Source organism: Aythya marila (assembly GCF_965140915.1).
Source record: "Aythya marila genome assembly, chromosome: 3".
NCBI classification, from domain to species: domain Eukaryota; kingdom Metazoa; phylum Chordata; class Aves; order Anseriformes; family Anatidae; genus Aythya; species Aythya marila.
In genome coordinates, this window is record NC_139044.1 from 3,421,146 (window position 1) to 3,445,150 (window position 24,005).

General features: G+C 37.1%; 1 protein-coding gene across 4 annotated transcripts in view; it reads right to left on the reverse strand.

Moving 5' to 3' along the window:
• The window catches only part of PLCB4 (phospholipase C beta 4), a 204,901-nt gene that overhangs the window by 18,494 nt on the left and 162,402 nt on the right, over window positions 1-24,005 (reverse strand). For all 4 annotated transcript variants that reach the window (XM_082757588.1, XM_082757585.1, XM_082757586.1 and 1 more), the window contains 8 exons: window positions 23,719-23,883; window positions 20,728-20,932; window positions 15,689-15,777; window positions 14,984-15,134; window positions 12,154-12,203; window positions 11,967-12,032; window positions 4,971-5,086; window positions 833-908 (listed from right to left, as the gene is read on the reverse strand). In XM_082757588.1, coding sequence (XP_082613714.1) covers window positions 833-908; window positions 4,971-5,086; window positions 11,967-12,032; window positions 12,154-12,203; window positions 14,984-15,134; window positions 15,689-15,777; window positions 20,728-20,932; window positions 23,719-23,883 — 918 coding nt within the window. The remainder of the gene's footprint in view (window positions 1-832; window positions 909-4,970; window positions 5,087-11,966; window positions 12,033-12,153; window positions 12,204-14,983; window positions 15,135-15,688; window positions 15,778-20,727; window positions 20,933-23,718; window positions 23,884-24,005) is intronic.

Here is a 24,005-nt window from a genome sequence, read left to right on the forward strand (position 1 = left end):
CATTAACACTCCTGCTTACTTACTGTGTCTAGTCTCCTGCACACTTCTTTCCCCAGACCATTTTGTACATGGGTGTGTCTTCTAGTATACCTGCCACCTTCTAGTTTGAATATCTTTTAGAAACTTGAAAGCATGTCAATGAGTCGTAGGTAAAACTTTCAAAGAAAATGTGCAGTCAGTGAGCATAGTGATAGTATAGCGTTACAGAGGAAGTAGGTTTGTACAACTCAACATGAATGATGAATCACAGCTTGAAAACAGCTTTTTCAAATGAACTGAGGTTGGGCCTCTGAGTACTTCTATTCTCCAGCACCTTGGAGAAAACAATATAACTAATCCCTGGAGGAAAAAAAAAAAAAAAAAAAAAAAAAAAAAAAAGAAAGAAGGTGGCACTTGGCTCAAGAGCAGCCTGGTCTTCTGCTTCTTTAGGAGACAGACTAGCAAGTGTTGTCCATGGTGACAAAGATGGAAAATGAGAAAGAAACTTTTATGTACGTATTCTGGGAATGTATTGAATACCCAGATTTCATATAGTTTATTTTTTGCTTCTTTGTTTAGCTAAAACTGACACAAATGGACTCAAATGACCAGTTTTGCCTCATGAGGCATGCATATGGTGCTTTCTTCAATAATTGTTAAATGGCAGGAAATTGATGTTGCTTTTTAAATATTTTTTGAAGAAACACTTTTAGACACTCAATTACTCCTATTCTTTTTGACATATTATTATTGCCAAAAATCATTCATATGCTTCCAAGAAAATTAACTACCATGTGGGTCTCAAAATCTCTATTTCAGATGATGCATGTGTTAAAATTGGCTGTTTGCTTACCTTAGATTTGTGATCTGATGTTAGTGCCTGAATTTTAATTTCAGTTTCTTTCTTCAATTCAACACAATTACTTCCTCTAAAAAAAGCAAAATTGAAAATGTGTGCCACAAGTTAAACATCTTCCCATTCAGTCAGCTCTTACTAATTAAAATGTTAATCAATGTTGAAGTGCTACAGCGTATTGGAATGAAATTATTTCTTCTGGCAATTTATTCACAACTTACAAAATATTGTTGGATTAATGATCATTCAATTCAAACACCACACAATTAATTCTAGATTGGCCCCGCAATTATTCTGTTGCTGAGGATATGTCAAACATCTCCATTTATAGTACTCAGTTTCTTTTTCCTTGCTAAGATAATCCAGCTTCTGCCTGAAAACTTACAGACATACACATTACCTTGCCGTGATTTTATCCTCTGGTTTAAAAGCCATTTTTGTTACTGTTTTAGTTCAAGCCAGAGAAAAAGAAGTCAGTTGAATAACTGTCTCATGGGGCAATTTGGACATACTGAATTTGAAAGTCTCAGTACTCCGTGGTGGGAAAACAGAATTAAAAGTGTAGCAAAGAAGGGGTCCCATACAGATGAATCCAAGCATTAGTTACCTTATATGAATTGCAGAATAACAATCTGGAAGACAGCCCTTGCTCCTGCAATAGGCTGAATACAGCATGGCCTTTGTGACCAGGTTAAGTTAACAGCGTGTTGAATGCAAGTTGCAAAGTTTGTTTTGAGCAGGAGGAAGACTGATTCCAAGGAACAAGCTGGTAAAATGGCTGCAGAGGGCCCATCTTGAAGCCCCCCACATGCCTGGAGATGGATGACTTCTACCTCTCAGCCACAGAATTTCCTTCACTAAAGATCATTATTTGGGCTGTGTACTGGGTAGGGTGGATGCACAGCAAAACTATTACTTTGCAACTACAACAGCAGTTCCAATTACTATCTCACCAAAGTCCATGAATTTTTACAGGCTCCATCTGACAAGCTCCATCTTTACCTATCTAGTTGTTCCCTTTTGTGCAGTAGAAGGTTTTTAGAACAGAATATAAATTCACACGTTGCTAGTCTCAGTTTTTCAGTTTGTAATAATAAAATAAATTTAGAGGAGTCTACTCTGAGATCACTGTAGTAGTTCTGTGATGGATCATCTGCTGATGTAAAATGATGTAATGCCACTGAGTGGATGGAGGTGCATTCATTTTCTAATCTGAAGCTGGCCCTAATAAAAACGGTTATTGCTTGACTGCTGTAACATTAATCCATGTTTGCTCTAGAAAAGGAGATTAATGAAACTCTGAACAAGTTTACATCCTGTTTTAATATCAAAGTACTGCTAAACTTATGGAAATTAGCTGAAAACTTTATCATCAAACAGTACCAGGAAAGCCCCTACTGAAAAGAGTAGTGTTATGAGCCTTGAGTTCCCAAGGGCCATCAGAACGACTAGTCATTCATTTTCTGGTTGCAGCAGGAAAATTTTTGTAAAGATTTTTAATACTCGTTTGACACTTCGGAAGTAATAAAGACATAGAGACAGGTTCTTACCATAGTTACCTCTGCCTGATTAAGAAACGGCTGCAAAGAAAGAGTCTTTGCTTATGCACTTGTGTATCAGCTGTGATCAGAATCTGGCTCTAATTCATATATGATTTGTCACACACTATGAAAAAGAGTGTTCCTTAGGGGAATTAAACATATTTTTATCCCAAATTAGCCTAGCTCGTCCAATCACCAGATTTTTCAGAATCCCAGTCATCAACCAGTTGAGCCCTTCTCTGGAAATGTAGCTTTATTCACATCTGAGGGAAACCTTCAAGCCAGGCTGGGCATAACTAGAGTTGTCCACAACTGCAGTGACATACAGGATTAAGCTGTCAAGTCACAGCTGGTGATAAATACCCAGAAATGGTCCAATACAATGTAACTTGTCCACACTCACGCACACATATACACTTGGATAGCCTTGATAAATCAGAGGGATCTCTGTGTGTCCCTCAAACTCCATTTCACTGTGGGAACACAAGCATATATATCTCCATTGGCCTCCCCAAAGATTTGTGAGCATTTCAAATGTACAACAGAATTAGCACAGGGAGCAAAATCCTGTCCATCTGTTGGTGAATTAGCATGTGATTAAAATTTTTACTTTGCTGAACATTATGCAGTTGACATTTTGTCACACCATGTGGCAGAAATGGACCACAAAACACTGCACAACAAATCAGAAGAGAAACTATTCTATATACCTATCAAAAAGGCTTTCTTTCTTTTTTTTTTTTTTTGTTTTTGTTTGTTTGTTTGTTTCAGTTCAAAAGAGTGTTCAAGTGTCAGTCAGTGCATCCACTTTAAAAGCACACCCTGAAAGACACTACCCAGCTGGGGTGAAGAGACCGTGTACCTAAATACCTGGCTGAATGGGGTTTGAGGGCTGCATACACAGAGACCCTGAAGCAAGCCCTTACAACACTTCGATGCTCAACTAAGTGCTTTCACAGAAAGCCTGTGCTGGCACAGGATTTTGATTTGGTTGATAATTAGATACCAGTAGTTATTTTCATAACAAGAAAGACCCATCAGATGACTGACAGCCCTGAAGTCCCCAGAAAGTATGGAGTCATGGTGAAAAATATTATCTGGCTGTGTATTGGATCTGCTTCTGAAGTAGTTATTTACAACTCTAAAAAAAAAAATAAAGTCAAAACCCAACAACGAACAAATAACTTCGCTGATAATTTAAATTTATCATGAGGGCTTTGGCATCCACAAGGGAACTGTTAAAAAAAATTAAGGGAAGACTCTGCAAGTAACCAAGCAAACGATGTCAATCTGGGAATCAAATTATCAGCTACTTTTATACTTGTCCCAATTTGGTATTATTCTCGAAAGCATTGTTACACATGGCTTTCCACTATTCACTGCCCAGAGACAACCATTACCACCTTTAATTTTGTGACATAGCCTCATTTGCTATTTTATTATGTCAGGAAGAGGCACTGGCCTCTTCTCAAGCCAACAGGATTACTGAACAACAGGAATATTCTTAGCACAGCACTGGGAAGCTTTTCTCCCCTTGATGATGGTACAATGTCCAGGGCCTAGTTCAGTGACACTGTAGTAAATGCTCTGGTTTCATTTATAAATCCAGCTATATCAATAACCTTCTGATGTGTTATATTCAATGGAAATTGAATCAAAGCCAAATTAAATTAATTTGTCCTGTAGTTAATCTCTCTGTTTGGTGAATTGGTCATTTTCTGGAAGAAACTACTTAGCTTAGAAGTATTTGGGTGCTTACAATTCCCCTTTCCTGGAAAAAAATCCACAACCTTTTTATAGAGTTTATGTTCACTTGTCATAATTTAGTGAAGATAATTCTCCTTATCTTCCTTACTTAATTCTATTTCTGTTTTAAGTTTGTTATATGGACCCCCGAATATAAAAATAAATAAATAAATAAATAAATAAATAAAATACAACAACTCTGTCATTCCAAATCATAAAACAAAAAGTAATTGTGGGAGAATCCAATGCTAAAGATGCATTCATGTTCAGTATTCAGTTAGTGAGCTGGTTGCCAGTTGCTGTTTACAGATGACAACAATATGCAATTAAGGCTAACTATTAGCACAATTTTATATAGGACTAAATAATTAATAATAATTGCTGCTTTAAGTCCCAATGGACTTAAAAATGGACTTTTGCATGGCAAAACTCTATTCTTTTAAACTGTTCAGGATTTAGAAGCTAGATTTTTTTCTTAAGATCAATCATTTCCTTCTGATCATTAGCAAGATTGAGGACCTCGATCAGCTCTCACTGAACACAACACTGACATTCCCTGGAGAATGCAGTGAGACCAGATCAGGCCAAATAAATAAATATTTGAGGCAATGCCTTTGCTTTCATGCTTCACCTACTGGCAGTACAAAACTAGAGAATGGTAAAGTGAGTACAACATTTATGGCCCATGGTTAGAGCCTTCAAGCAACTCAAACTCAGTTTGATATAAAATGCTGGTTCAAGCTGCAATTAATTAATGTGAATGACAATTTTATGAATGTTTTATTCCAGAACACAAAGCATAAAAATCTATTTTAGTCTACAAAAAAAAATTTAAAATGGTATCTTACCCTTTCTTCTTGATTGCCTTCTCTAACATTTTCTCGTATGATACCTTTTCTTTATCATATTGTGCCACTACTTTGTCAATTTGTGTGCAGTGCAACTTCTGCATAGCGCTGTGCTCCTGGAAAACAGTAGGACCTTACAATTAGGTTGCTGGATTTTTAATGTTTAACTTTCTTACAGTGTAAAAATCAATGGATGAACAGATAACTTTGACAATGGAATTTAATCTGGGTTAGCCATCTGCTATTAAAGGTTCCAGATATTCCACCGTAAATGCTACAGCTTTTCTCCTTTGTTTAAAAAGTGAAAATCTGTACTAGACCTTAAAAATATGGTATATGGTTACATTGAAACAAAATAATTATGGCAAAAAATACCAACTGGTACTATACACTTAACTTCATCTTTTTGAACAAATGCCCATTTAAGTGCTAAGTTAAAAAAATAAAAATAAAAAATCAGATTTATAAGCTCAGATCATACACTTTAAATTTTCTGAATACTGAGGAGAACAAAATTCATCCCAATCCCCTTCCTCTACATATTTCATACTGAATACAGCACTAGCTCCTAGGCCACTGCAAATCAAAAAGCTGCAAGCCCAGAAATGATAGCTAAAAATCAAATAATTAACAAAAGAAAATTCTGAAGATCTGTCCTATGACCCCTAATGCAACAGCAATCTTATCATTAAGAAATTCCATCTTTTTGTAGGGCATCTTCCTTTGCAAGCAATAGTAATCAGTGAAATACGGCATTCAACTACACATGCAGACTGCTGCAAATAACCATTGTCTTTTTTTTTCTCTTTTTTTTTTTTTCCCCCTCCAAACAACACAGCACATGTTGACAAAGTGGACTTCACAGAGCTACTTGTAAAATATTTCACACTAGTGACAACCTGCTGTCACTACTACAGTTATGTTATTTACACTGGTGAAGTGGCAGAGGATGTTTATCCATGGAAAGAGAGGAAAAACCTTTCATAATGAAAAGATGGATCACTAACTCTCCCAGTTGGGTCTAGCTCACAGACAGTTCCTTCCCATTACAAGACTGTACTGGAAACAACACTCTTAGCACTTACACATAGACTTCATTATTAAACTTGACTTCATATTCTCCTTTATCAGAACAGCTGTTCGTGAGGCAAATATTTAACTACAGCTGAGAGTACTAAATATTGAAATTACATTATAATATGAAAAATTTTTGTTAATTTACATTATTTTATTAATATTCAATCGCTCCACATTTTATCTAATCATGACAAAAAGTCTTGCATTAATTAATATGGCCTCTTACCAGGACTTTATCTCTATTTTGCTTTTTATAGCTCGTTTTGAAGTTATGCTACCCTTGCTATTCTACTGCTCTTTGTTGTTATTTTCTATACACCTGTGTTTGCCTTATCACTGTTTCTTCCTTTAAAAATACTAATTAAAGACTTTTGCATTCACTTTTACTAAAATGCTAATACAAATGTTGCGATGCTTTAAAAAACATGGCACTGGGATGTATGCAAGCACTCCAACATCTGCTAAGCACTCCCCCAGGGAACATATACAACTCCTGAATTTTATACTTAAGAGTGGAGAATTGAATTTTCTGTTCTACGGATTTAAAAGGAAACAAATAGACTCCATCAACATTAAAGCATGCCAGCCTCACCAGGGAGTATCTACACTGACTAACCATGGAGAACAAAATATGGGCAGTAAAAAGAATGGCATAAGCTTGACAGCACAACAATGCCACAGGTGAAGTTGAGGAGAGTATCTAATTGTCCAACTCTACACTCTCCCCAAGTCTTAAAGAACAATACAATTCCTGCCATGCAAATATTGAAAAGTATGAGACATATGCATGCTCATGCGGCACTTCTGCATAATCTGCACATCACTTAAAACTAGAATATCTGCTTTTACCTAAGGACAACCATGATTTAAGCCTTATCTCTGTCACAAACCCAGTGTAACCTTTTGCAGAGACTCGCCTCTGATGCCACTGCTCCAAGACAACTCTATCTTATATACGAAACAGACATATTGCAGACCATATCCTTGCTCCCATTTCCTTCCTCCTGCCCACCCAATTCAATAAACGCGAATTTGAGCACAAATATAAACAAAGCTGGAAGAGGAAGATGGCCTACTGTGAGCCACTGCATGGAAGGCACGGAGTACTGGAAGTCAGCACCATACCAGAAGTCTCTTGAACTACATGACCTTCAAACCCTGGAACAGTATTTAAAATGGTTTAGCTGATGTGAGTTTGTTTTTCTGTCTGTGTTCAAAGGAAAATTCATTACTGCTAGCTGTTGCATCCAAAACTGTCAAGATTCTACAAAATATGAGTAATATCTTAAAACACTTTCTCAGTATACTTTGTTTTCAGATGCAAAGTTTCAGGCAGAAAAAACCTTGATTGATTCAGAATGTGTTTGCAGATAAAGCTCTTCTCAGCTAGATCTCTCATGATTTTCTTTTTTGAATTTGCATTTTGAATTCATGTATTTTACACAGATATATTTAAAAATAGCACTTAATGATTATACTGAAAATTGAAGCCATGGTTCAGATGGGGCTCTGGGTGGTCAACTAACTGATACAAAAAGATGCAAATCAGAGCAAGACTATGGAAAAAAAAGAAAAGAATCACATATAGTTCCATTAAAAGGAATGTAAAGAAACTCAAAATTTCACCTCTTGAAGAGAAGAAAAAGTAAGTTCCTATGATACAAACTGTTATTCCTACATGGTATCTCCCTGATGTAACATTAAAACTCCTTTATACAACTGAAAACTGAAGTACAGAAGTACGGAAGACTCTCATTAAAGAATACCAAAATGATAAAATGACAAAAAAACTATTATTTCCAAATTCACAATTCCTTTTACAAAACTTTATTCATCTAGAGCCCCATATCATTTGTACTGTCTCTTCTGCGCTACAAAGAGACTAAAGTTACTTAAAGGACTGTAGGCAGAAACCGCTGTGTTTCAAAAGCTGTCCAGAGTTTTTAAACATGTCTACAATATGCAGAAGTGGCTGGACATATTATTTTAACAACATCAAAAGCAAAGATTACTAAATCTAGGATTCAAGACGAAGTTATTCTTAATATGGATTTTTAAAATGGTAATCATTACACAAACTTGCCGCTATTTTTCAAATGTCAAACAAAACAAGGATTGTAGTATAAGAGGCAATTTCAGTTTCAGAGTCAGTGTGCCGGTATAGCTTCTCTGGTTCAGAAAAAGCATCTGAGTTCTGCAACAGAGCTGTTGAATCAGTTTTTGAACCCAATCCTTTGCTTAGTTTGTAGCCTGGGTAAGAACAGAGAGACTTGTATAGGGGAGAGTGAACTTAATAGAATCACAGGACTTGTTGTGAAACCTTGTGATATGGTTTAGTGGAGGACTTGTTAGTGTTAGGTCAGAGGTTGGACTCAATGATCTTGAGGTCTCTTCCAACCCAGACAATTCTGTGATTCTGTGAAATTGTCACTCTCCAGTGCTCACTACAGTTTTTTCTGCCTTTAATCTCTACTCAATCTCCATTGCTGTATTATTCCCTTACAATTCTTATGTATTTCTCTGAAAACATTCTGCCTTTACAGAGCTTTGAATATGTTACCTTTACATCACTCTGTCCTGAGTGAAATCTCCACTCTTCACTATTCATACACTTCATGAAATCCAAAATTCTGCATTCTTTGGCAAGCCACTAAATCTGACATCAGGGAATGGGCAAATTTAACTTCATCTGTCACAGAATGTCTGTGTTGTAATGATGATACTAAGAACAGTGGTCTTCTTGCAACCTCATGACCTCTATCAGGAGAACAGACAAGATCAGAGAAGAGGAGTTGGAAGGGACCAACAAAGATCATCAAGTCCATCTGCCTGACCACTACAGGGCTAAACAAAAGTTAAAGCATATTATTAAGAGCATTTTCCAAATGCCTCTTGAATATGGACAGACATGACCAGATGTCTTATTTTTCCCATATGAAAGTGAAAAAAGTAACAGTAAAGATTGTAATTCCTGTCCAGGCATCTTATATAAATATTTACTGGTGCCAGGCTTTTCAGAATACAATACTCTTTGGCTTTGTACTTCTTTGATCCTATCTTTATTTTCAACAGTTCAATGTTTCAGCCATTTTCACTCTGGCAGCATAATAAAATTCTCTCATTCCTCTACATATTACTATTAATCTGTTTTTCCTACATGGCATAGCTCCTTGCAACTGTTGTACCCTGTACACAAACACACACCCCACATATGGTGACCACATTTTATGGTTTTGTTATTAACTAATTTTTAAGAGAATATTTATAATTATTTAAGTCAGTGACCATTCATACTCAAAATCTGAGGAGGCATTTCTAAGGAATGCAGAGTGCAAAACTGGCCAGACCTGTGATGTGCAGGAGAGGGATAAATGGATTAATACCTTTTGAAAGGAACTATTTAAACCTCCTTTCTTCAAGATCTCCTGAAGATGAGGTGACCACTTGTATTATTGTGCCTTCAATATTCATCATACTGAGAAGTTGAAATAACCACAGAATTACGCCATACAGACCTGGCAGACAGGGCCACTTTTCAAAAGCCCTGTAAATGCCTAATCGACTAAGCTGCAGAGAAGCCCCTGGGTTCATAACCCACCTGCCCCCCCCAAAAAAACCACAATTTTTCCACTGGGCCTGCTGTGCTGGAGAGTTTTACATCCTTCCTGTACCCTTGACATCAATGCTGTACTGTAGGGGGTACAAAAGTAATTCTGGTAATTAATCTGGAAACGCGGTGCCTGTAGCTGTCCTACACATTCACAAACCAGAGACTGACAATACTATGTGTGTTTTCCTACAGAGCAACAAACCTCTGCCTGCCACCATTTCAGCAGAGCTGTTAATACTTCTCTATACCGAGTGGATGCTATCAGTGACGAGGACCCTTACTTCTGCCATTTCCTTAGCTACCTCTGCCCAGGGTTATCAGTTTAGCTCCAACATTGCTTCACTGCTTCAATCATAGCCCCTTCCTCTCCCACCCCTCTCTTCCACACATTCATGCATGAATTTTCCATAATGAATTTTCCACAAGGACAATTTTAGACAGAGAAGGGGGTTGGGCTTTTTTTTTTTCTTTTTTTTTTCCCCTTAAACAACATGAACATGTTTTTTTGTGTTTACTTATTCCTCCAGACCTCAGGAGTGTCTGTGGTTAAGTGAGAGCCAGCCTACTCCTGGAACTTCTAAGTTCAATGTGCTTAATGCAAAGGCTTTCTCTAACTGATCATGGCTAACTGACTGCATAGCTCTCCTGCTCCCTCACAGCTTACAAAATGCATTAAGAACACTGATGAGTACACAAAGCACTTTCCCAAGATCATCTCTGAGCTGCTATAGTAATACATTTCTGCTCAGATTCTCTTCTTCAAATTCAAGAAGTTGCCCTTTCCAGGTTCTTTAGCAAGACATGCTCTAGACAGGCACTTCCTTGTTAGGACAGACTTGTACTCACTCAGCTTGTACTTGAAAGCAGCAGGACACAGGCTGGCTCAGACCAAAAATAGCTGTGCTTGAGCTAATGCTGAAAGTTCTTCTGAGTGCACAGCATCTTCAGATTGTGGCTGGCAATTGTTCCCCCAGATTAGAGGAAGCAAGTGCAAGCCTGAACAAATGAATCAATTTTTTAACATTAGCCAGCGCAGCGTTGGCTAAGATATCCTTACACTGCTGTGTCACATACATAAGGGATATATATCATTGAGTATGGCTGTTTGCTACGTAACCATGGTGCCATTTTCATTTGCAAGATGTTGCTACCCCTGACTACTGGGATGTTGTCCAGTGAAAGAGAAAGTAAATGTTTAAAAATGAGAAGCCTAGAAGAAGGTCTAGAAGCTGCCCATGACATAATGACTCAGGTAAGAACAACCCATACTTGTAAGATAATCACAGCTGTCCATCATTATGAGACAGAAGTGCTACTTTTGACATGGGTGACACACACTTTTTCTTGAGCATTGGCTTTGTAAACAACACTAAAATGGAGCAATCACGCATTGCCTTCTGCACGCAGCCAATACGGGGTGCTGAAGTTAACTATTTTCTTATACTGCTTTTGATAATAGGAGCCCAAAAAAAAGTGTTGATTATTCGAAGTATTTTCTTCACGCTTAATTGCACAGACATAGTACTCCATGTCCAAACAATAGTCATGAAAAGAAACACGGTAATATTAAAAAAGGTCCAGACATTACTACACTAGGTCAGATTTGCAATTTAATCTTCAATCAAAAAGAATAAAGGAGTAACTGCTCTAAAAGTCAGAAAGGATTTGTATGCATTGATAAAATTGAGAATAGTTTCTTCACTTCTTTTGCCATTGTTTGAAACAAGACTAATGGTTTCCTAATGATAACGGGCAGGAGAAAATGGGCCATGATTTTCTAATGTAAAGTATATTTGTGACACTGTTGTATTTGGGATATCACTACCAACAGTATCAAGCAAAAAGCTAACTATAAAGTGGTAATATATATGTGAGATGTAATAGCACATCTCATTTTTTTCACTTACACATTCCAGTTCTGTTTGACAATTTTGCAGTTTCTCCACTGTCTGTCTTTGATGCAGCATCCCCTCACATCATTACTGCTTTTCTTCCAAGCTGCCTACCAATATGTCATGAAAGAGGGAGCTAGGTAAAATCATTATCTGGAAAAGGTGAGCTTTGGATGCTTAAATGGGTCAAACAAAAGCACACCAAAAACTCAGGGAGACATAAAAGGGTTGCTAAAGGGAAGATTAACTTACTGGATCATATTTCAGTACACTTAAAACAGATACGCCCTTTCTTGGTGGTCCAAATACCATTCCTTAGTTTTTCTTTTCATTTTAATTAGGAGCTGCCTATGCTAGTGAGCGCTGCAATTTATTTCAATTAGAGTGTGTTGCTCAGAGAGCTTTTCATGATCATACCTTTGCATGCTTCTTCTTTAAGGCATTCAGCTCTTTCTGCTGTTTCTTTAAATGCTTTATGTAAGCCTACAAAAAGAGAAGTTGGATCAATTTTTCTGTGGTCATATTGACTGTAGCCAGATAAAAACCTGGCTACTTAAAACAAATAATTAGGAACATATTTTGAAAAGCTTGTGCTCATGCTTACTTTCATTTGCTTTAAATCTTCTATCTTCACTTGAGCAATAAGGTCTATACCTAGGAAGATATTGGTATGGTTTATATAAAAAAAACCTTCATGCATATTACTGTATATCACACTTTTCAATATGAGTTTTACCACAGAAATCTACATTTAGGTTAGCAATTAATTACTATTTTTCACCATAAAAAAATAAGGTTAATGAGAAAATTATTCATTGACATAACAAATATACAGTTAAATTCCTTTTCAAATGCACTGCTCAGTCAATTGCCTTGAGAAAAAAGGGAGTTGGTGAGTGTATTTTAATCTCTTAGAATTTTTCACTGAAGCATCAAGACACGGCAATCTAAAAATTGGAAAAGCTTCTTTACTGAAAACACAGCAAACCATTTATACACACTAAAATAGAACTATGCAAACTTCAGAATTTCGGTAAATAGCTGAAGATTGCTCTGGCACTTCTTGTTTCGGGGGAATGTTTCTTTGGTAAGGTTTTGCATGACTACATACAGAGTTAACTAAGGTTAGATATACTTATTCTTCTTAATTAAAAACACAAAAATTGTGGGAATGAAAATTTACTGGCAGCCTGTATGTTAACAGAGGCAAACTCTGCATTTTAGTTAATACCAGGCTATTAGAAAAGGAACAATAGTACAGTCCAAGACTAAAGGAGAATTAAAAGAGGAGAAACAAAAAATCACAGAAAGTAGAAATTCTAATGAAAATTCAATGCCACAATCAAATCTATCATGAAAGAATTAATGTACTATTTAGATGAATGAAAATATATTCTGATCTCCTGAACTGTAATGCAAACAAAACCAAATCTAATTTCATCTTTATGGTTTAATAAATGTTTTGTAACATATTATGACTTTAAAAAAAAAAAAAACAAAAAAAAAAAACTATTCGGCATATCCTACATGTAACCATAAATAAAAATGTCAATAGAATGCCATAAGTGCTGTAATTGGGTGGTGGTGGGGGGAGGGGTTGTTACATAAAAACATTAGATTGTTCCTAAATACAGTGCAAATTTATTTGTTTAAATGCTATTAAGAGTATCCATGGACAGTAAGGTTTCTCCTGACTTGAAATGAACTTTCTGCTTTCTAAGGTGAATTGAACTGAGAAAAATCCAGATTCTGCAAAAGAAAAAAAAAAAAAAGAAGGGAGGGGGACTGGGGCAATCTCCTTAGGGAACAAGATTTTTCGATTCTCTTAGAAGCATGACATTTTGCTCAATTATATGCTATTAACATTAGTCTTGTGAATGAGACTGGAACAGGCTTAGGCATAGATAAATACAGAGGCTCAAGTTTTCAAAATCACTGATCACCTAACTTACTGAAAGTCACATAAGAGAACAACTTAAAAAAAACAACCAACCAAACAAAAAAACATTCTTTTCATTTGAAAACCTTCCCCAGACACCCTCTCTTTCTGGATATGTAATTTCTAATGGTAAGGTCCATTAAACATTGTACCAGTGGTAGAATTATTAAGATCTTAAAAGATCATAGAGCAAAGTAATACAAAAATAAGGCCTGCTAGGTATAAAAATGACCAGCACTGTTTTAACATGAGAGAATATGAAAAAAACCTACTTGCAAACAAGAACACACTAGTACCAAAAATCTCATTTTAAGACCAGATCTTAAACAGGGCACCACCAAGTATGCCATGTTCTAAACAAACTTCCTGAGGTTTTCATTTTAAAATGCCAACTCATTTACTTTGTTCACCAGGTCTGATTCCATGACAACCAGGAATTAGTTGCCAACCCCAGCAAATCTCATGCCCAATTAATGCTCAATACAACTAATATTTGTGCATCTTGGTGTTGATACATGAAATATTAAAACACCTTGCTGCATAAAATAATCTGGTTTGAAGAACTTTGAAAGCATTCAGGTGCTAAAGATGACCTGTTTTATTGCCAAAAGTGACTCAGGAGAGATCACAACTTGTTTCTCAAGAGATTCCTTCACATGTTTGTATTCAGCCATGTCTGCTTATGTTTGAGAACAAGAGCAGTTTGTACTCCTTTGCATTCCCATTGATCCTTTTGGGCCAGGGTGGATGAAAGAGAACGAATCAGACTAATTCTTGAGGGCCATTAACAGAAATATTTATTGTGTTCCATTCAGCTGTACAAATTTGTTTTCTCACTTAATCTTCATTACCTGTGATGAGCTATGAGAAACAAATAATCCCATTTGACTCTGTAAGATGATTTTGTAGAGTGAAGAGTGTATAGTGAGAAAAAAAAATACTTATTCATTTCTAAATGAGCATATTTAATATGGGTATTTTTGACAATAAACATGCCATTTCCATAATCGCTATTCGGAGTAAAACCACACGATGAAAACATTTCTAATTGTGGGGAAATCACAACAGAATACGATGAATTCTAAATACCTTTAATTACTTAAATCTGCAACTCTGCCAAGGGATTTGCAGAGGGAAAAAAGAAAGCAGAGAAGTTCTTGTGGAGTGTACCAGAAAAGAGTCGTTCCTATTGGTGTGGTTCCGGTAAATCTTTGGTAAACTTCTTCCAGAGTCACATAGGTTGCTCCTATTAGCAGTGGGCATACAGCTATACAAAGAGGTCACTAAGTAAAATAAAGCTGTATTGGTTTCATGCAGCCTTTTTGGTAATACATGAAATTTATTTGCAAATAGACAAAGACCACTACCAATAGCAGAAGTTATTTTCTAAAGGGTAAGAATAAATAGACCTGCAAAACCAAAAATGAGTATTAAGTACTCTGTGACTTTCTGAACCACATCAGAGCTGATGGAGAGGCCCATGATTTTTGTTTACCTTTCTTAGCATCAGTCCCAGATCCAAAGCCTGCCGTGGTACTTGGTCGAAGCTCAGAGCTACTCTGAGGAGTCACATTTGCTTTGGCATTATTGGCTTTTCCTTTTCTATCATTCTTTGACGTGTCATTTGGTACATCAGCTATATCACTCTGGAAGAAACATGTACATTGTAATAAATTAATTGCTGTTTTACCTGTAGTACAAGAGTTGGGGTATAGGAGATTTCTGAACTTGTTTAGTTTATACACAATTAGGAACGTTGCAACATATTTTCAAATAACACTATACTCAATAAAGTATTTGTAACCTATTTTAAATGGCTATAGCTCTTTTCTCGCTTTTTAAAATTTTCATTTTTGTAGGATGCGTTATCATGGCCTGTGGAAAGTTAGACAGTGAACAGTATTTCAGTGTGTGTTAGCACAGGCCAGTGTTATTCAGAGCAGGCCAAAGAGGCTTGTATTTGCAGATGAGAAATGGTAAGGTAATATGCATCCATGGGAGAAGGTCCAGTTTACTTATAAGCAAAAAACAAACAAAACACAAAAAAAGCAGCAATCCAAAAATCAAACAACTGAACTCACAGACAACTGACCAGCTGATGGTGATCTTTTCACAACCTACATTCTACATCCTCTATTATAAAAAATCCCTTCATAATATGAACATAAATGGGCTGTGTTTGTCATTAAGTTCTACTTACGGTTTCAATGCCCATAGCTCTCATTTGGTCCGCTCTTTTTTCTGTTATAGACAAAAATTTCTTTGGATCTGACAAAGCATCCACAATATCTGTAAGAAAAAAAAAAATCAACTTTTTATCATCTTCAGAGGCATTTAAAAAATCATCTTTTATAAGACCTTCATTTTACCACTGTTATATCAACCATGGCTTGCAACAACACCCCAGCTTTCTACAGTGAATTTGCCTGGACTGAAAGCACTCATCACCAGAGCACCTGAACACATCAGGAACATGGATCAGTTTATGAAGTGCCAAGGGAGTGATATTAATCCAGGTGGTTTATTTTGGAGAGCAGAGCATAGTTACTTTAAGTTCCTCACGGCTGATGTCAGTAGAATTTGACACCAGAATCAGATGTCCTGCGTGACACACTGCTAACAACTTTGCCCCTTGGTTATTTGAGTGCTGACTGACTTGGGATTGCAGGGAGTTGTAGAAGATGCTCCATTATATCTCCTAGTTCAAACACAAAGCTAAACTACAATTTCATTTGGGTGGTTAAAGTGATCAGACAAATCCAGTCTCACTCGCCTTTGTGATGCTCCACGCTTGCAATGTAGAAGGCTGTGAAATGGCTTTTCTGTGAACCGCTAATGAGCAATATTTGAATCTGGCCCATGCCACAGTACTGCTAGCAGTATTGTAGCTCTGCTTAGTACTGGACATTCTCAGGTTCTTCTGTTAAAGTGGTTAGTATTAAAGACAAGCTCCAGGAAAAAGTAATGATCTCCCTGTTTCCTCCTATTCAGTAACCCTTTTCTACCCTCTGCTCCCCAGTAGACAGTGAAGAACTGAGGTTGGTTTCTCCAGCACTTTAAGCCAGAGTAAAAGCTGTAGTGGGTGCTGGCATCGTTTCTTCCAACCTGCTGTGTGAATGAGTCTACAGAGTACAGTGCCGTGATCATTTTGGCCATTGGCACACCAACTACCTGAACCACAATATTAGCTGTTCCCAATAAAATTGGACGCTGTCGCTGAAGTCAGCGCACAAATGGCATGACACCAGAATTTGGGCCAGGAGTAGGGGTCAACATGGTATGTGTTCAGCCCACCCGCCCTGCTGGAGTGTGACAGAAATATATATGTATAAAGCTAATATTAAGAATTGCACTGTGTAAGTTCAACCATACAGATTAAAGAATGCTTTTTCCATATACAGTGATAAAGGTGTAAGCATAGGTCTGCAGGAAGACAAAGACACACAAATCTTTACCTGCATACTGAATAATCTTTTTCCATGACTAATTTCAAAACAGTCAAAGAATTCACAAATGACAAAGGAGGCCCTCCACAGCAAGAAATGATTTTACAGATTAAACTGGTTCACTAACTACAATAAGAACACATTCAGAGACCACAGCAGCGATCTGTTTTGATGATCCTTCTGACACTTTAACTTCAGTGTTATGGACAAAAGGGTCACTGGTCTCAGTTAATAAGCCTCTCTTGTCAGAGCAGTAACTTAGGAAACGAAGTTTAACTGCTGCAGCCTGACTCATCATTCATTACAAAATATTGTCATTTAATTAACTCAGGCTTTTTGTCATGACCATTAGGGAGACCAAGGAAGGTGACTCACTTGCAAGGAATCTTTTTTTTTCCTCTTTACAGAGTGCTGCAGAGCCCTATTTTCAGCTGCTTACACGTAAAAGATAAATGTTTTTGTACCCTTACATCTTAAATGGACTCACTAGCATAATAGACAATTATTTCTGCAATGACAGTTCTGACACTCACAGTTTTCATTATTTGAATGTTGTCCATGTTACATGTCATATTTTTGGCCATTTTCCAAATTAGCTTACAACAATGTGAGACAGAAAAGGCAACCCACTGACTATGTCTGCAATAAACATCCAACCCATCAAAAGCTTCAGGAGGAAGTTTCTATCTTGTTCCAATTGGGGGCTGCACTATATAATCTCTTTTTCAACCCAAGTTGTCTGTGAGCTCCCTTGAAGTCACTGGATGCATTTCTCAAGGAAAATAGCATAGTCTGGGCTGCCATTCCCACAAAAGTTGTATTAAATAGGCAGCATTAGTCTTGATGGCTCTCTTTATTTTCCCAAATAAAGTTCCCTCCAGTAACTGGTGACCCAACTATGTCATCTGAAACTGTAGTTTATATGCACAAAAACAAAGAATTTATTTTCAGCTGTACCCATGGCCTTAGAACCATATCAAAGGTAGCTTAGAACTGAGTGTTTGCCTCTTGCCTTAGTAACCATGTCTTTTTGTCCTTGGCACTTATTCTTCAATGAAAACCCAGGACTACCCTGCTAACACGATGTGTCATTTGAAAATAGCTGATTATCATCAGCTTCAAAGTAAAAATGACTAACATGTTTGGGAGAGTGAGACCTTTGTGAATTGTATTACAAACCATATGAGCACTACACCAACGGCTCAGCATTTCTACAAGTGGGATGTGACTCATCACTGCTTTTCACACTGTCATTTGTCCTTTGCTTACGTTTCTCTTTCCTCAGTGAGGTAAAGTGGGTGTAGGGAATAGCATTCTATAAAAGAATCCCTATTAAATATAGAAGGGAGAAAATCATGGGAAGACTACATTACAGAGGACTCTAACCACTAACCTAAGCAGCCATAATTAGTGACGTACACATTTCTACTACAGAAGAATATTATAGAAGAATAATATATTATAGAAGAATAATATATATTTGGAGAATGCTCCTTCATTTACATTAATTTGCACCAGTGTTTTGTTTTATTTGGACAGAGTAGCTGATGCAGATAAACCACACACACAAATAAGTAAACTGTACAAAAAATAAAATTATGCATCTTTTAAGGACTATAATAGATTAATGATGAGTTATTATTCAGTACAAGTTTTTAAATCCTATTCATACAAGTTAAAAAATAAAAAGAAAGCAGGCAGCTATTGAATCAAGCTATACTTTCCTACAGGTTTGCAAAAACAACCATGGAGATCCTAATGATAGCTCATAAAACAATAAAAGGTGCACTGCAGATGATAGGTACTTAAAAACACATGCAAGGAGAATATTAATGATTCCACATGAGTGTCAAAAGTTATTTCACAGTTGTTCATCAGCCTGCTCTATATTGATGAGAAAAATAGATGAGGCACATCAAAACTATCTGGGGAAGGGAGAGAAGAATAAGTGAACTCATTTAGTTCATATTAATATGGAGCCTGTTTTTCCCAACACTACACCAAGACATGACACCCAGTTGTCTCATTCTAGCAGCACTTTACTGTAATTATAATTATACTTAGGGTTTGTAATATTTTTTAAGTCCTCAAGTCTGCCAGATAAACCACCTGTAGTAATCGTGACAATGCAGTAGATCAACCAGTACTGAGCTGCACACAATTTGCAAATTCTAAACCAAATTGTTCAAATTATATATGAAAAACAATTCTTTCATTTATGAATTTGCATAATGTGCTTAAAAAACAGTAATACTTTCTTACTACACAACCAGCACACTCAGCCAATTGAACCATACTGAACTCCTCTAAGTTTAAATTCTACTCTTATAAAAAGGGTAGTATCATTCAGAAAAATGTCAATCCCAAATCAGAAGCATGTCCCTAGTTCAGGGAATGTTTTAGCTGAGTCATCTACTGGCAACTTTTCTGTCCTTAAGTTCAGAAAAAAATTAAAGCACATACTTAAATGTGTCCCTTAGATTCATGATCCAATTACAGCCTTGAGAATCTCAAGCTTAAGCATAAGCTTACATTTGTCTTCAGAGTCCCTGAAGTTAAATACTGTTGATGAAATATGCTGCATAAAGACACGGCAGAGCTCCAAGACCTACGACAAAACTCCAGCTGACTTGCAACAGTCAGGGTTTCATATGTGACCTATATAAATGCTTCTGTAAATATTTCTTCCATGGAGTTACTGTTATTGAAGTCTAGCCCTGTTTATTTTTTAAAGTTTGGATAAATACCAGCAAACAGTCTTTTAGATACATTATTCAATGTACTAGGTAAATCCTCTCTTTCTCCAATTTGTACTATGGAAAAACCACCAATAATTCTTTGCATAGATACCAGATTTGATATTGTTTTTGTAAAAAGCAAAAAGTTTTTTTTATCAACAATGTCTCACCAATCAACTTCAAGTTGAACTTCATTTTGCTGCAGAATCAGAGCACAAACATTTAATGTAATTTCTATTTTGCAGTTTTAAGTGGTTTACATATTGTCTAATACACAAGTGAATTTCATGTGCAGTGAAGAACACAATTCCCAGAGGTACACCCTGAGGGTGAACTTACACATTACACAGATTTAAGCGGTGTAATGATTATTCTCAGCTGCTTGCCCATATCCAGACATGGCAATTTGCCACTGCTCAGTATAAATGATGATGGCCCTGCCAAACTGATCATGGAAATGGCTCAGATTAAAAACAACTTCCCTGAAAATCCAAATATAATTACAACATGCTAAAAACATATAAACTTGGGAAAGAAAAATGCAGAATGGTTTGTGATACTGATTTTTTTCACTGTCCATTTTTAACAACAATACACCAATATTCTCAGGACTACAAAAGTGGCTTTGTTTGATAGAGTGCATGTCTAGACCTACAGGACAAACACTACAGCTTAAATATATGTCACCCCTGCAAACCTATACATCAAAAAAAAAAAAACAAACAACAACAACAAAACAAAACAAACAAACAAAAAACAAAACAACAAAACACTTCCTTGTATTAACAAACAGAAAACAAGCTCTAGCATTAGTTTATGTCCCATAATTTTTTGTAATTTAACATGACACATTTCATTACCATTAACACCGATGTACTTGGTCTGAAACCTGGTTTCTAAACTGAAGATGTGAGGTTTCCACAGCATCTTTCCAGTGGAAACTCATCTTTCCAGCAATGCATGTCTACTCCTGGCTGGTATACTGACACCACAGTACTTCAGCACTTCCACAACACTCAAGATTTACAGTACACAGAAGTACAGGTTTATCTCACCTCCAAAACCATCAGGCACATATGTTTTAAGCACAATGTTGCAGAAAACTGTTGGAAGGGAGAGTGGTTTGTTGCCTTCATTCCGAAGTGAAATGTGTCTGTAACCTGCTTGCAGACCATCCAGAGGCAGGATCCTCTGACCAATCAACTTATTATTGTCATCATACACTGCTATTCTCAGGACAGCCAGATCAGGAAGAATAACCTGGAAAGCCATAAAATGAAGACATTTAATGACTAATACAGTAGCACCCTCCCCACCTCCCATGTTTGAAGCAATCTGCTCATTCACTTTGTATGCTAGAAACAGACTCATCACTGAAAGATAACATCAGTCTTTGCAAACCTCATACTTTCAGATTCCCTTTCCTATTTTTTTTTCACTATAAATAATAGGTGATTTCAGAATTATACATTCTTACACTTACACTAGCCAAATATTTTGTGTATTTATTTTACGTTACTGGTGACATCAATAACAGGCAGGTAAATACTATTTGGGAAATGGAAGATACCATGGCAATTGAAGAGTAGATAGCACTGAATTGGGAAGAATTCTGACCCAAAGACTGAATGTGGGATGTATCCAAAAGGGCAATTAAGAATGGAAGGAATGCAAGCACAAGCTGATGGGGATGCATGCTGAACTATGGGTTCTGCAGAGTGGAGAAGCAGACAGAGGACAAGACAGGGTGAAAGACCCGCTGAAATGGTGTGCTGCCAGCCGAAGTGGGTACTCAAAACATGAAAGGTATGCATGGTGGGCAGGGATGCTGCCAGCTATCTGCATCTTTCAGCTCTCACCTTGAGTGACCAAAAGAATAGCAAAAAATCCCTTTTCTTCCTAAGAATAAAGATGCTGCCTCTGTGTGTGGCGCAGCAAGGAGAAGACAGACTAACCAAGATGTGTAGCCTCTGTGTCAGTCTGACCTGACTGTGTGCTGGGAAAGGTTTTCCCAATCTTTCCCTACCCAGTTCTATTCATTGATGCTTATGGTACAAAAGACCTAAGTAAATTGCATCTACCATCTGCCTTAGACTTTCCCCCTAACAATTTAACTTTAGGTCTTAGAAGCCACAAAGTAAAGTATGTTTTTGGTTTCTGTACCCACCTGAGCTATTCATAAATGTCCTGCTCTATTGCTTAGGATGAGTGATAACTACACATTCACAGCACAGGTTACTACCAGGACTGACCCACATTTCCCCTTACACAACAGAGTGACAACACATGACTTGGTTAGAATGACTGAAGCTTTATTTTAATTAAAAACAACAAAACATGACAGAAAAACAATTGAACGTGTTACCTGAGAACAACTGTGTAGGATTAAACATCAGCTTAAGGAGAACATTGTAACCCAAATAGGTCAGGTAAGATCTCTCCTTTACAGGCCACAGATGAGTACATCTTTCGTTACTTGATGGGCTCAGAGACTGACTAGGGAGCAGGAGTGGGGACTAAGAAGGTTACGGTTCCCTCTCTGTTCACTTGTTCTAGGGTGTCCTTGAAGGCATTCCCACCCTCATGACATTTAACACTGTGCACCTCACATTTTCATTTCCTTCAACCAGAACTGTTCCTGCTGTGCTCACGCTACTCATCTGCCTTGGTCATCAATATCCGTTTTGATTACAGTGCTGAACTTGATACAATAATGACCTGGGATGAAGAAAAATAATCTCTTGTCTGACTTGCAGTATGAGTTATTTGAGAGAACGTATGACCATGTAATTGTTTATTGCAGAGTGGAGCAGAAAGTCCAAGGAATATTAGCATCAGCCATCATATTAATGTCATGACATACAGGTTTCCTGCTTTTACAGTGAAGCTGAGTGCACCCTGTATTTTATGGGCCTTTTGATTTGACAAATTGGAAAGCAGCAGATGCTGGCCATATGGCCAGCAAGCCATGGGCAGCATGATTGCCTGTCACGTACTTAAGCAATTTCCCTGGGTCTTCTCATACACAGGGTAAAGTGCTTGAATTCACATTCATTTCAGAAAATATCTGAGTTCAGAAGAGTCTCTTGCATTAATTACATTTCTATTAAAAAATAGTTATACTGTTTAGAAAGCAGATGACGTGTGTCATATACCCAAGAGTAAAGTGGTATCACCACACGGCAAAGTCTGTCACTTTGGAATAAAAGAGCAACAATTCTGCATGACAACAAAACAGGTGTAAGCGAAACAGACACTCTCAAAGACAGCACTGCTAACACATGTAGTCTGGATGAAACTCCAGCTGACAAAAAAAGTATATATATATATGTGTGTGTGTGTGTGTCATATATATAAAGACTGAGAGATAAAAACTGAACATGGGCAATAACAGCTGATCTCTCTTTTTAAATCCCCCATACTAAGAAAAAAAGGTTTGTTTTTCTTTTGTTATTGAGGAAAAAAAAAGGTACATAATGCACATGGAGGAGGGAGCTGGCAACACATCTGAGGAACACAGCACCCTTCCAACTTTTCCATGTAATAACATTGACCTTAGCTTTGGATGCAGCATCTCACCTGCCCTCTGGGCTGAAGGAACAGTGCAAGATAGCAGCCACTGCCAGGGCAGGGAAGAAGAAATCTCCAAGGAATGATGGTGTCCACCAGCGGGGGCTCATTCTGAGCAGACTGCATACCTTGAACACAGGCATGGCCACGATGGAGGTGGCTACCTCCGAGTGGGAAGAGGAAGCAAAGGGGAGGGAAAAGCCAAACAGAAACAAAAAATCATGTGACAGCTACAGAGGTTATCCATTAGAAAAGCAAAACAATGCAAAATTAAAAAAAAAAAATCTCTTGAAAGCTTATTTCAGCTTTAGATTGTTTACTGTAGTAAACAGGAACCCTACAAACCCTTTTTCATGGGAGCAGCACTTATTCATGTGAGCAGTCAGACTGAAGCAGGGAAGGGTAGCTCAAGTGAGCAAGGATGCTCATGTGCAAAAGGGCTGGCAACAACAAACCATGCTTTCCAAATATCCTACCTTTCGAAATACAAATGATTCTTCATTGTAAACAGGGTTCAGACCATTGTTCATCACCATGCGTGTTCGAAATTCTTTACGTATTGTGTCCGTGGGTAAACCATACATATCCACTTCTACATACGTACCAATTTTTTTGTCTGATAAAAACTGACCAGATATTACCTGCAACATAATAACAGAAGAGTTAGGAAAAGCAGTACAGAGAATATCAACAATACAATGTACACAGCACAATATGAATACTGGAAATACTGATAATTTTTTATTTAGTCAAGGCACTCCGA